Source organism: Jaculus jaculus, chromosome 3 (genome assembly GCF_020740685.1).
Source record: "Jaculus jaculus isolate mJacJac1 chromosome 3, mJacJac1.mat.Y.cur, whole genome shotgun sequence".
Classification (NCBI taxonomy): domain Eukaryota; kingdom Metazoa; phylum Chordata; class Mammalia; order Rodentia; family Dipodidae; genus Jaculus; species Jaculus jaculus.
The window spans coordinates 165,745,814-165,760,652 of record NC_059104.1 but is presented as its reverse complement, the minus strand read 5'-3'; the positions used below and the strand labels follow the sequence as shown (position 1 = coordinate 165,760,652).

The 14,839-nt window shown below is 43.5% G+C and overlaps 1 protein-coding gene across 1 annotated transcript in view; it reads right to left on the bottom strand.

Moving 5' to 3' along the window:
- Positions 1 to 223: 223 nt before the first annotated feature.
- The window catches only part of Gdpd4 (glycerophosphodiester phosphodiesterase domain containing 4), a 62,270-nt gene continuing 47,654 nt past the window's right edge, over positions 224 to 14,839 (bottom strand). The window contains exons 13-16 of the mRNA XM_012948281.2: positions 12,104 to 12,251; positions 6,432 to 6,514; positions 5,539 to 5,687; positions 224 to 285 (exon numbers count right to left, since the gene is read on the bottom strand). Of these exons, the coding sequence (XP_012803735.1) occupies positions 224 to 285; positions 5,539 to 5,687; positions 6,432 to 6,514; positions 12,104 to 12,251 (442 nt within the window). The remainder of the gene's footprint in view (positions 286 to 5,538; positions 5,688 to 6,431; positions 6,515 to 12,103; positions 12,252 to 14,839) is intronic.

Below are 14,839 nucleotides of genomic sequence, written 5' to 3'. Positions count from 1 at the left end.
TTGAATGGAGGGTTGGTAGACGCCAAGGACTTTGCTCAACTCGGGAAGGAGGCATTATAGATAAGCATGGAGATTCTTTACTCTTATTTTTGTCTTTTGAGAGGCTTATGCTGTGAGTATCTGTGGGATAGAAAAAACACCAATATGGATTCCTCAAATGTCACTGCAATCCCTGCCAGTCATGGGTGAAATCCAAGCTGTTTCTCAAATATTATCTCCTCACCTATCCTCTCCGGTGTTCTACTCTAAATTCTCCCTGCACGAGCAGAATCCGGGTATCATCTCCTTGCCAATGGTGGGTGGAGAACAGCAGCAGGAGAGTGAGCTAAGTTCTGGCAAAGGGGAGCTGGCTATAGTATCCCTAAGCCCGCCCCCAACAACACACCTCCTTCAGCCAGGCTCCGCCTCCCACACTGCTATCAGCTGGGGACCAAGCACTCCGAACACAGGAGTTTTGCGGGACATAGGATTCAAACTACCAGGACAACTGCTGGTTAAAAAGTCAGTTTAAACCGGGCGTGGTGGCGCACAACTTTAATCCCAGCCCTCAGGAGGCAGAGGTAGGAGGATTGCTGTGAGTTCGAGGCCACCCTGAGACTCCATAGTGAATTCCAGGTCAGCCTGGGCTAGAGTGAGACCCTACCTCGAAAAACCAAAAAAAAAAAAAAAAAAAAAAACCCTGTTTAAATAGACAAATGAACACATTCTTAATTTGAATGATAGCTCTTTGTGTATTTATTTATTTGTCTGTTTGTGGAAGAGTCTCACTTTATAGCCCAGGCTGGCTTTGACCTTCTGAGGATCCTTCTACCTCTGCCTCTCTAATATCTTTATGATACTAGGTTTTCCAATTTCTGAATACTATACATTACTCTGATTATTTTGGTCTTTTTTGTCTCAGTAAAAGTTTGTAGTTTCCAGTAGCCAATCATATATTTTCCTTTATGAAAGGCTTTGGGGGGGCTTTAAAAATAATTATTAGAGGGGCTGGAGCGATGACTTCGTGGTTAAGGAACTTGCTAGCAAAAGCAAAGGACCCAGGTTCGGTTCCCCAGTACTCACATAGAGCCCAATGCACAAGATGGCACATGCATCATGAGTTCCTTTGCAGGGGCTAGAGGCTCTGGTGTGCCCATTCTCTCTCTCTCATCCTCTTTCTCTCTCTCAAATAACCAAATAAAAAGTATTATTATAATCTATTATTATAATCTATTTAATCTGATATTAGTATAACTACCCCTGCTCTGTGAAACATCTTCATATCTCTTTCCATCCTTTAATTTTCAACGTATTTTGTGTCTTTGGATCTAAACTTGTAAGTGGCAAACAGTTACAGCATGTATTTTAAATCAAGTCTGTAAACCAACCAATCTCTCTCTCCCGCCCTCCTTCTCTTCTTTCCTTCTTCCTACTGTTTGGAGACAGTTTCACTACATAGCTCAGGCTGACCTCAACCTCCTAACCTTCTGTCTCTCTGTCTCATACTATACCTGGTGCCAATCTCTGTTCTTAGAAGAGTTTAGTCTGTATACGTTTAAGGTAATTACTAATAAGGAGTATATGTATTACTTTTCTTGTTGCTATGACAAGTACTTAAAAAAAAGAAACTCTAGGAGGGAAGGGTTAATTTGGGTTTACAGTTCAAGGATATAATATACCATGGTGGGGACGTCATGGCAGTAGAAGCCTGATGCAGTCAGGACAGATGAATGCTGGTGCTCACTGACCTTTTGCCTTTTTATTCAGCTCTTCCCATGGGATACTGCCACCCACTGTTAGAATGGCTCTTCTCACTTCAACTAGCCAAATCTAGAAAGGACCTCACAGCATTCACTGTCAAAATATTTTACTCTTATTTGAGTTAAGCCTCAAGTTATTTTTATGGGGTAGGTTGTTTTATTATTTCCGTTTTGTAGGAAGGAATCAAGGCTCAGAGAGGGCAATACATTAAGCAGGACGACAGACAAACGTGATGGTGTAAGATTTGGGCCAGATACTCAGATGACAGAGCTCCCCTTACTTTCCTACCAGCGTGTCAATGCAGTGGGGTCAAGTTAAACTTAACACTTTTCCTAAAGCATTCTAGAAATCTCTTTCATCCAAATTTGCACTTCTTTAGGCTTTCCTTCAAAACCTCTTTCCAATATTGGGACTGTAGCTCAGGAGTAGCATGTACAGGTTGATCCCAGAAACACACACACACACACACACACACACACACACACACACACACATATATACACACACATCTCACAAAGAAAACCTCTTCCCAATCAGTGCTTTCCTCACCATTTCTGTGCTTGAAACATTTCTTGACTGGATTAACAAAATGAGGACTGGGAATACGGCTCAGTATACTCAATTATTCCCTATCCCAGTAAACTCTTATCTTGAAGCCCTAAACATTTGTTGTCACTATATTTGGAAATAGGGCCACTAAGGAGATAATTAAGATATATAAGATGAAAGGAATGAGCTCTGATCCCATATGACTATTGTCCTCATATGGGAAGACTAGAGTTTTCTCCTCCCAAGCACACACAGAGGAAAGGACATATGAGGAGAAAGTGAGAAAATAGCTGTTATGAAGAAAACTCTAACCAAGAATCTTATTTGCCAAAACCTTGACTTTAGGCTTCTGGTCACAAATACTTTGAGAACATAAATTTCTGTGGTTCACACCACCTAATCTGTAGCACTTTCTTTATGGCAGCCTCAGTGTAGGAAATACAATTATTGATAGTCACAAAGTGGCTGGAATACGGTTCTCAGACTCAAAACAGCCTTAGACTAACCTTAAGATCTCTCTGCCGCATTGAGACTTTTAAGTGATTTTGCTTGAAGCAACTCCACAGCGTGTGACAGACTCCTGACCTTCATTTATTGTATGGTCCCTAGTTCCATTCCTGCAAGACTAAGTGGTATATCAGTTCTACCCTCTGGCAAGTAGGTGCATGGATTTAGAGTCTTCGCTGCTGTCCAGAAGCAATGGCCCTAAGTCATGATCCTGTGATTGCACCAGATTTCCTACAGCTCTTGGAGGGATGGGGATTCTGCCTGGTCTTCCCAGTGACACTGCCCTCCTGTACGAGTTAGTTTTCTCACTGCTGGGAGCAAATCAAGGAAGGCAGGCGTTGTTTGAGTTCGCAGTTGGAAGGGTGCCCTCCATCACAGCAAGGAAGGCATGTGGAGGGGAGTGTGGCAGCCGGTCAGCATGCAGACACTCCTCTGCCCCCCTTTTCCTCTTTTTATTCTGTCTGGACACCGAGACCATACATTTAGAGTGGGTCTTCCCTTCTCAGGGAGCTCTCTCTGAAAATGCCCTCACAGACACACGGAGGGATATGGTTTCTAAGTGACTCTAAAATCCTGCCACGTTGACAAGAACAACCGTCACAGCTGACTTCTAAAGCTGGTCACTCACCATGTGATTATGCTCACAACTCTAAGAGGTAAACTGCAACTTCCTTTCCCTTTCTCTTCTGGGGCCTATCTCATCTTCTTAGCTCCTGACATGGTGTGATAAATAAGTGTTTTCTATCCCCTTTCACAGAAATCCAACCTTATCATTCCCTTGTTTGAAATTTATCACCTCCTCATTGCCTACATGCAAAGACTAGACTCCAGCTCCAGGTTTCCTTTCTGTAGCCTCCAACACCATAACTCACAACTGAGGCTCCAAAAAGCACTGTCTGAGCATGGTAGCTCCTCTGTCCTAAATCCCAGTTCCCAGCCCAATGCTGTCAACTGGTGTTTTTGCTTCCTCATTGGTCTTAGTGGGTCAGTCTTCCCTCTCTCTTGAGTGACCCTCACAGATGGCTTTTGGCTCTTGTCAGCCTCTCTTGGAGTGGCTGGCACAAGGCAGGTATTTGACAACTGTGTGACTCACAAACCAACAAAGAACACACAAAAAAGCCAGAAATCTCTCAAGGGATCTCATGTTCAGAAGTCAAAGCCCAAAATGAAAAGCCTGAAGTGAAGCAAAGGGTCCTTCAGAATCTATGCCAGCCCTCTGGTGTACAGGGAGTTGTTTCTAAGAATATAACATATAATTATAATTATATAATTACATAAAATATATATTAGATAATATGTATTACATATGATTATCAATAATAATATTATATAAAATGACACATATGCTATATAAATAGTTGCAGTATATTGCCTAGGAAATACAGTCAAATGCCATACAATAAAGTTGCAACCAATCATGGACTGCATATATGACAGTGGTCCCATAAGATCATAATGGAGCTGAAAATCTCCCATCATTTAGTGACATTGTAACCATCATACTGTTAATGGGCAACAAAGCACATGCTTGCTGGAATCGCAAATCTGCCTTACTGCTAGTTCTGTACTTAAGTATAGAGCAGAATACTGGACAGTGACTACTCACCATACTCATGTATTCACCTCTATCATTATTTTAAAGTGCGCTTCCGTTGCCATGTTAGGTTAACAGCAGCCTCCAACTTCTGTTATGAAGTCTTGAGACTGTAGCGTTTTCTCTTGTGCTTCATTTAATGATACATGTGTATCAGGCTAAACCCTATGCATGCAAATGCATGCACGCACACACGCACCCTTATACCATACAGTGTACATATACAACATGCATACATATACACTATGTCCCTGAAGTTTGTGTTTAAGTATACTCTATATTTGCACAGCAATAAAGCCAGGTAGCAGGGAATCAGAGAGTATCCCCATTGCTGGTCTGGGGTGATGGTTCAGTAAGGTGCTTGCTGGGCAAGCATGAGGGCCTGAGTTTGGATGCCTAGTACACACAGAAAAGCCAAGTGCCACAGTGTGTGCCTATCAGCCCAGGTAGAAAGCCAAGATGGGGGACTTTCTGGGACTCGCTTGCTAGCCAGGTGAGCCAAACTGGCATTTTCCAGGTTTAGTGATAGATCCAGACTCAAAGAATGCGTGGAAAATGATTGAGAAAAATACTTAACGTCAACTCTGGCTTTCACACACGTTCATCTGCACACCCCCCGCCACACAAATATCCACACACATGTATGTACACCATACATATATACACGAGTACAAAAATGTATTCCCACAGTTAAGTGCTGCAGGACTAAGGACAAGGGGAGAAAAGCCTGTTTGGGACTGGAGAGATGGCTCACTGGTTAAGGCATTTGCCTGCAAAGCCAAAGGGCTCAGGTTCAACTCCCCAGATCCCATGTAAGCCAGATGCACATGGTGGTGCATGTGTCTGGAGTTCATTTGCAGTGGCTGGAGACCCTGGTGTACCCATTCTCTCCCTCTCCATCTCTCTCTGTCTCTCTCAAATAAATAAATAAAATACAAAACCTATTTTAAGCTTGTTTATGTTCAATAACTTACACACCATTATGGGCCTAACCACACAATTCAGATCGGTAACGATAACATAACTTTTGTCAAATATTTCCCACTGGCACTTAGTTGAATTGACAGAGGAGATGAAAGGACATAGAAGGAATGACTGTACTCTTCCCAGTTTCTCCCTGGTCCCCACCTGTGTGATTTCCCACATACTTTTAGCACTTGTCAGAAACATGTCGAGCAGGTCCCGTCTCCCAGAATCAATAGCCAGGATGAAGAGGAAGGAGCGGGCCAGGCCTCTCATCTTACCTGGGGTAGCATTGGTAGGATTAAGCCATCTTTTCTTCTTGAGCTCTCTCCACCTGGAAGGAAACATATCATCCATCAGCTAATTCCCCGTCCTCTTTCCACCACGGTGATCCAAGGCAATGGTCGGCAGAGGAACGTTCTCCAGTCAGTGTCTCACTGAGCACAGGGCTTATGCTCCCTCCCTGTCAAAGGACAAGTCACAGCGCAAGAAGTGATGGGGTCTACAGGAGGCCTGTCTCCTCGGCTTTCATTCTTCTTCTGGGATGATGTCCCTTCCCTTGATACCTTACAACCTGCAGTTCTACAGGGTTTGCTCTGCAGAGATTGTCCAACGTTATTTTCTTGGGCAGACATAAAAGGAGACTAGCCCAAAAAGCAGAAAGGGACAGTAGTTTTATTCTCAGGATCATTCAGCAACTGAGAAACAAAGCCGGTGCTATGACCCAGCCTTCCTGATCTCTCATCGTGTGGCGGGTGAGAAAGATGGGTGCCTGTTACAGACACCTTCAACCCCTGCCCCCTCTTCACCATCCATGCTTAATCCACAGTAAAAGGCTTGGTTAAGCTTTAATGAGAATTTTTCTGAAAATGTTGTGTTGGGAAGGAGAGAGAGAGATGAGGAGCTGCAGGCAGAACGAGGAGAGGAGAGGTTCAGATTGTTACCCCACCTTGCCGCAGAGGGCATCGGAAGAGTATAACTGATCTGTGTCAGATTCCTGTAAAAGCTAAATAGGCTTTTCATAATAAGTAATTACTTTTACTGGCCGACACTGGCACTTTTAATTCTAACTACTTACCAGTGAAAAGTAAATATGATACAAATGAAAACTGCAGAAACAATATCCATGAGAAGCCACACATACATATAGTAACTTGGTGTCTGCAAAACATAAAAGGAACCACAGTTAAAGAGCCATTTAACTGGAAGGAGTGCTGGGTCGTAAGGGCCAAGCACCTGCTCTTCTGCTCGGGCTACAGGGGAGAGAAGGGGAGGGCGGGTGAGGTGAAGGAGGTGGGGTGAGGTGAAGGAGGTGGGATTGATGTGGCAGCCTCAAACAGAGACTCCAGCCATCCTGTCACCTCACGCAAGAGCTCTACAAGAGTAAAACACTCCAGGCCCTTCGTCTTCCTTAGAGCTCAAGGCAGAAGTCTGGAGGAATCCCAGAGAAGTCAGATATCAAGTCTATTCTGGAGCTGGGACTCCAGCTCAGGTCATCGGCTTTCTTATACTGCTCTGTAGTATGGTTTCCCGAAGCGGGCTGTAGAGCCAAGTCTTCCTGAGCAGCTTTCAGTCACGGACCTTGGAGGATTACATACAGACCTAAGGGATCACAATCGACAATGTTTTGTTTTTTTTTGTTGGGGATGCGGACACATCTCACTTTAATTGAAAGCCGTCGTTTATAGCACATTCGGCGATGAACAAACAGGAGAGCTGCTGGCTTCTGAACGTACAAATACATAATTGTCCTTTGTGTTCAAAAGCATTGCACAGGGAAACCACCCACCTCATCTTTCTAGACATTTTAAAGGATGATTAGCCATTCTTAGAAATTCAAGAGTTGGAAGTATGTTACGGACAGCAAATAAAAACCTTTCTCCATATTTTTAGGCAAACAAGTGTGGGCAACTGTACTTGATAGGGAGATTGAGCTAGGGCAGGACACCGTAAAAGAGGGTGCCACACAAACAAATCAGTTTTCCTGTAACAGAGACCCCCACCCCTAGCTGGTATCAGGTCACCTCAGTATAGCAAATGGAGAAAATCTAACCAGCAAATTCCAAATGCTTCTGAATTTAGGGACAGGAAGGAAATCCTTATACATAAGGGCTCCAATTTACCTACAGCAATTAGTATTCTTGTTTTCATAAGGGATTGCTCTATATACTGGAATGGTTTAAGAAAAGTATTATCTAATTTTGATTTAATTTTTCCCTTTCAAAAGAGATAGAGAAGAGAGAGAAAGTGAATATGGGGAACTCAAGAGCCACCGAGATTTGGGGGGAAAGACTAAAGGAGTTTATTACACCCATGCCCCTCAGGAAAGACTCCTATAGCTACGTTATCCCAGTGAACCAGCTAAAGCATATGACTGCAATAAGAGGAACCCAGCTTAATACTGAAATCGTAAAACGTGGTATTTGACAACAAATGGGCTCAAAGAGCTCATCTTGGAGGTGGAAGCACTCGCCAATGTTTTAATGTTTTAAAATATTTTATTTTTATTTATTTATTTACTTACTTAACATAGAAAGAGTGAGAGAATGGGCGCGCCAGGGCCTCCAGCCACTGCAAATGAACTCCAGATGCGTGCGCCCCCTGGTGCATCTGGCTAATGTGGCTCCTGAGGAATCGAACGTGGGTCCTTTGGCTTTGCAGAAAAATGCCTTAACTGCAAAGTCATCCCTACAGCCCCATTTTCAAAAATATTTTATTTTTCAATTTTTAATTTTTTTTTTAAGGCAGGGTCTCACTCTAGCCCAGGCTGACCTGGAACTCACTGTGTAGTCCCAGGCTGTCCTCAACCTCACAGCCAGCCTCCCACCTCTTTCTCCTATGTGCTCGGGTTAAAGGTGTGCGCCACCACTCCTGGCTCACAATCTCCTCTTTTTATTGAGGTAAGCCCAACACACTGGCTTTTATTATTATTATTATTATTTTATGGGACAGAGTGAGAGCAAGAGAGAGAACAGGCATGCCAGGGCCTCCAGCCACTGTAATGGAAATCCAAATGCACATGCCACCTTGTGTGCATGTGCGACTTTGCGCATGTGTCACTTTGTGTGTCTGGCTTACATGACAAGTGGAGAGTTGAACACAGGTCCTTAGGCTTTGCAGGCAAGCGCCTTAACCACTAAGCCATCTCTCCAGCCCACAATCTCCATTTTCTTTTTTGTTGTTTGGTTTTTCAAGGTAGGGACTCACTGTAGTCCAGGCTGACCTGGAATTCACTATGCAGTCTCAGGCTGGCCTTGAACACACAGTGATCCTCCTACTTTTGTCTCCCAAGTGCTGGGATTAAAGGCATGCGCCACCATGCCCGGCTCAATCCCTATTTTTAACACCCAACCCAGGGGATGCTAAAGCAAGTAGTAAGGGGACTGGCATTGGGTACTATGGGATTTCTGAATTAAATGTCTTCATGTAAATATGTTAAGCCATAATCCCTTCTGGCTTGTGCCCATTCCTCCAGGCTCTGCTCATGCCAGGCTTCGCTGCAGACCCCACACACAGTGTCTCTGGTCTTGGTGATTCCTTGGTGTGATCCTCCCCTTTACCTCCACAGCTCCCTTTCTAGTCTATTTGATGTGACTGGGCCCAGCAGGAGCTTTTCAGTCTTTCTTAGGCATTTCTTCACCCTACCCTAAAGTTTTACCTTGGGCCGAGTAACAATATGAGCAATAACTCAATGATTATAACAATGCTAATAGCAACCAAAAATTAATGAGTCTTTGATAGGAGACTGGAAAGAGCTGTAAATACTTCAGTGGTCTTTTCACATTTAATTGTCACAGTAGCCTCTTTCTCAAATATATAAATAAAATTAAAAAGGTAAGTGAAGTTTTAAAGTGAAACATGAGGCATATGTGGTGCATATTGAGCACAGCATTACTTCCAATCCTACATTCAGGCTCCTCTAGGATGTGACTTAGCTGTACTGCCAGTAAGGGGCAAAGTCTGTTTTCCCGCTATCCTGAATCTAGATATCGCCTTGTTATTTTCTTTGGTCAAACCTTAGAAAGTATGCTTACAGGCTGGAGAGATAGCTCAGTGGTTAAGGCGCTTGCCTGCAAAGTCTAACGACCTAGGTTCAAGTCCCAGTATCGGTGTAAGGCCAGATACAATAAGTGGAGTATACATCTGGAGTTCCTTTGCAGTGGCTAGAAGTTCTGGCTCGCCTATTCTCTCTTGTCTCTCTCTCTCTCTCTTGTCTGTCTGCCCTCCTCTGCTTGAAAATAAATAAATAAATACTTTTGAAAGTGTGTTTGCATTGGGTCTTGCCTGGAACACAGTGGGTGTGGGGTTGGTCTCCTGAAAGGAGTGCCAGGTCATTTCAGGTCAGACTACAGACAAATCAATCAGGGCATCTTATACTACTTGCCCCAGCCAAGCAGGCTCAGATGAGAGCTACCCCTTAGCCAATAGAATATGATACCTAATAACTATCTGTTTTGAGACACTAAGTTTTAGGTGGTTTTTGTTAAGTATCAGAAGGTAACTGAGCCAGGTGTGGTGGCACAGACTTGTAATCACAGCATTTAGAAGTTTAAGGACATAATAGGTTGGTATTGTATATATGTAAGTACAATGATTGAGATGGGGAGGTAATATGATGGAGAATGGAATTTCAAAGGGGAAAGTGTAGGAGGGGAAGGGAAGGTATTACCATGGGATATTTTTTTATAATCATGGAAAATGTTAATAAAAATTAAAAAAATAGGGCTGGAGAGATGGCTTAGCGGTTAAGCGCTTGCCTGTGAAGCCTAAGGACCCCAGTTCGAGGCTCGATTCCCCAGGACCCACGTTAGCCAGATGCACAAGGGGGCGCACGCGTCTGGAGTTCGTTTGCAGAGGCTGGAAGCCCTGGCGCGCCCATCCTCTCTCTCTCCCTCTGTCTTTCTCTCTGTGTCTGTCACTCTCAAATAAATAAATTAAAAAAAAAATTAAAAAAATAAATTAAAAAAAAAGAAGTTTAAGGACAGCTTGGGCTATACAGCAAGACCTGTCTTAAACAAAATCTAATTGACGGAGTATAGTTTGAGTGCTTTGTCCGCTTTAACATTCTCAGCTGACAGAGCACCTGTCAGAATAGACTGCATGGATAAAAGTGCTTCCGTTGCACTACTGTACCAGCTTAAAAGCACAAACCACAGAGGTGCAGACAAGTTAACTTCTCCAGGCTCGCATAATGAATGCCAAAGCCAAGACCTGAGTCCTCACGGGCAGGCTGTCAGGAAAGCCCCCTCTTCCTGAACAAAATGACGCATGGCATTGATCTTTTACCAAAGACCAGGCCTACTGTGTACAGAAGGAAGTTTTCCTTTTTTAAAAAAGCTTCTATCTCTTAAGAGAGTTTTTGAACTTTGAATCCCACACATTTATTATGGGCTCAAAGGACTTTCGGAATTGACTACATCACATTACATAAAAAGCATACCTCCCAAAGGGACACCTTTGAGACATTACTGAGTCAGAGACAGGGTTGTGGAAGGTTGTGTTGCTTTATGCGTTACAATCTTGATATTAACTGAATGCACACAGTTACTTTTATAATCAATGTTTTTAAGTGTATAAAATACATAAGCAAGCACATTAAGTAGAGGCTGTGGAGAGAGGCAGGTAGAAAAACTGCCAGTACCAAGGGAGCTGCCACCAAAAGCTAACCATTGCACTACTGCCTCCAGAAAGCTGCTCATGTCTCCAAGGACAAAAGGAACTAGTGATTCCATACTTTTACCAGGGGACTTTAATGCCATACTAGCCCTGGGAGGTTACGCATTTGACCTGGATTCTCTCCTGAACAGAAAAAACAGGGGTCCATGAGGGTGGACTGAGGTCATTCCCCACTTCAGGTTTTCTACCTAAGGCTTAACTTTCAAAGCAGCACAATTAAACCATTAGCTAGCTGGGTGTGGTGTACTCTGCAGTCCCAGGTACTTGGGAAGCTAAGACAAGAGAACAGCTTGAGCCCAGGTGTCTGAAACTGGCATGAGTAACCTGGCGAGAATCTCAAAAAGCAAAAACAAAACAAAACGTTTTCTATTGCATGCTGTTGTGTCCTGTTCAGCCAACTTTTCTTATTTATTCAGATAAGAAGCGCAGTAACTGGTTATCTGAGGCTCCCTCCACAGGAACGAACTAATGGCATTTCGTGGGATTGTAAGCCAGGTTTGCAGGTCCCCCAGCCCTTGGCAGTGAGGTGCAGAAGGGCTGGAACAAGACTTCAGGGCAAGGCACCTGCATAACTGCTGGCCTCTTCGAGAGCATTTTGTTAGGGAGACAGATTTCACTTTGCGATCAAGAAGCTTTGGGTTTCTTCCCAAAGCCCAGGCCATTAGCATTATTGCCATACCCCTGGGAGAGGGAGGGGTGCTATAACAATGAAGCCCTACAGTCAGCTCTCATTCTGAATCTTACCTCACGATTTTTCTTTCAGTGCCCGCCCCCTGCTTGTCCCCAACCCCTTTTAATTGTGTATCAGGAGACTGTACACAATGATACCTTTGTGTTTAGGTTTCCTCATGGGGATGATAATAATGGTGCCCAACTCAGAGGTTCACTTACACATGGTATGTGAAGCACATTGTGAGGAAAGGTCAAAAGAACAGAGGAGGCCACGCCTTTAGTGTTCCCAGATGTCTCTGCTCTGGAGATGTCCCCAAGGCTGCAGACAGGGCAATGGAGGAGAGAGGGATAGAGACCACTGTGGGACCAGGCCTAGAAGGACGACCGAGACGTGCTGCTCACCATGAAGAAGTGAGGGTGATTGAGCTGACTCAGCAGCTTGATGTTGTCCGTGGTCACTGAGTTAATCTTGGAGCACCAGGCCAGTGAGAAGAGCCAAGGCTCGTTGACGAGGTATAAGTTGATGTAGATATTAGCAGCTTTATACTCCCTGGAACAAAAACAAGCCATAGGGGATTTCAGCCCAGTTTGACTCTCAACATCTCAAAGAGCAACCGCCACCCTGCTTGTGAAAGGCTGTGTCTCTGTCACCGGAAGTAGCTGCTCCAAGGACAGCGGATAAAGGATTGTGTCTAGCACCGCTGCCCCTGCAGCTCCCGAGGTGTGCTGGGGAGACAGATGCCCTAAGAAAGCAAGGAGAGGAAGAGAAAGAATAGGGGGGCTGGAGAGATGGCTTAGCAGTTAAGGAACATGCCTATGAAGCCTAAGGACCCAGGTTTGATTCTCCAGGTCCCACGTTAGCCAGATGCACAAGGGGCGCACACATCTGGAGTTCATTTGCGGTGGCTAGAGGTCCTGGCACACCCATTCTCACACACACACTCTCTCTCTGTCTCTCTCCCTTTCTCTCTGTGTCTAATAAATAAATAAAAATAAATCTTAAAAAAAAAAAAGAATAGGGGAACTTCAACAACAAACAGGAAATCCCTCTCTTTAACAATTCCAAATCTGTAAATATTCCCATCACAGCCAAATTCAAGGAACTGCTGGGAGAAGCGATCTTCAAAGTCATCAGCTCTTTAAATGCCACTTCTACAAGCTCGTATAAATGCCTGTGGGCATGGCTCTGTGTGGCACCTGCAGTTACCTGCATCCTAGCACTTGCCACTGATTCTAATGATTTGCTCACACATCAGTCTTATGAAAATATTTTTTATTTATTTGCATACACAGAGAGAGACGGGCTAGAGGGAAGACAGAGAATAGGCACACCAGGGCTTCTTGCTGCTGCAGATAAACTCCAGGTTCATGTGCTACTTTTGTCCTTCACGTGGGTGCTGGGGAATTGAACCCAGGCCAGCAGGTTTCATAAGCAAGTGCCTTTAGTCACTGAGCCATCTCTCCAACCCACATGAGTCTTTTCACTTGACTACCCACAAGTTACAACAGAAACCCTGCCATTTGCCGTAGATCTAAGCCTAGCGCAGTGCCGGGCTCCTTTAGCACTCTTTTAGGGGGAAAAAAAATACTAAAGTGGCTAACACTTAAAATTTTTAAAAGGAAGAGTTTTTATAAGAACTAGGAATGAAAGCCGGGTGTGGTGGTGCACGCCTTTAATCCCAGTACTTGGGAGGCGGGTTCGAAGCCACCCTGAAACACCATAGTGAATTCCAGGTCAGCCTGGGCTAGAGTGGGACTCTACCGCAAAAAAAAAAAAAAAAAAAAACTAGGAATGAAATAAAACCCAGTTTTACCCAGGACATGAAATGTCAGTAGCTCCTGCAACAAAATCTACAGAGACAGGAAGAAACAGGTGCAAGAACCCCTGGTGATTCTAGTCAAGTCATTTCCCGAAATTCAAGGGCTCTGAAAATGTACTGTGTAAGTGCCTTCCAAAAAAATTTTAAGCCTGATTTAGAAATTGCTGTGTATAGACCTGTCATGTGCTATTCAGCAAGCTCTCAGCCTTGGTGCATAGACTTAAACTAATAATACTACCTAACCCTTATCCTAACTCCACTGTGTAAATCCACCATATCTGCATTATCCACTCATCAGCCCAATGCTGTTCTTCACATAACTAGAAAGCAATCCTAAAGTTTGTATGAAAGCACAAAATAACCTAAATGGCTAAAGCAATCCTGAGTAAAAAGAGCAATGCTGGAGGTATTGCAATGTCTTATATCAAATCAAATTACCATATACATATATATGCATGTTTGTGTGTATATGTGTGTGTGTATACATATATATACACACACGTGTGTGTGTGTGTGTGTATATATATATATACACATATATGCACACACACATACGTAGTAGCAACTAAATGGCATGAAGGCAAGTGGAATAGAACAGAATACACAGTAATAAATTCACATAAGTACAGCCACTTGATTTTTTTTAAATTTTTATTTATTTATTTATTTATTTGAGAGTGACAGACACAGAGAGAAAGATAGATAGAGGGAGAGAGAGAGAATGGGCGCGCCAGGGCCTCCAGCCTCTGCAAACGAACTCCAGACGCGTGCGCCCCCTTGTGCATCTGGCTAACGTGGGACCTGGTGAACCGAGCCTCGAACCGGGGTCCTTAGGCTTCACAGGCAAGCGCTTAACCGCTAAGCCATCTCTCCAGCCCCAGCCACTTGATTTTTGACAAAAGTGTCAAAAATACATTGGAGAAAACATAACTTTTTCAACAAATGCAAAAAACTGGACATCTATATGTAAAAGAATCAAACTAAATCCTTATCTGTTATTCTGTCCATAAATTAACTTGAAATGAATCAAACATCTTAATGTAATAATTTGGAACTGATAGAGGAAAATATGGGCAAAACATTCAGGATGTTGGCATAGATAGAAATTTTATGAGGACTCTAATAGCCCAGGAAATTATAGCAAGAATTGACAAGGAGGAATTACATAAAATTAAAAAGCTTCTCATAGAAAAGAAAACAACGAGGAGGGAGAAGACAGTTTGCAGAATGGCAGAAAGTCACTGCCAGTTGCTCATATGACAAGGAATTAATATCTAGAATATATAAAAGTTTAAAATAAGCCAGGCATGGGTGGTGC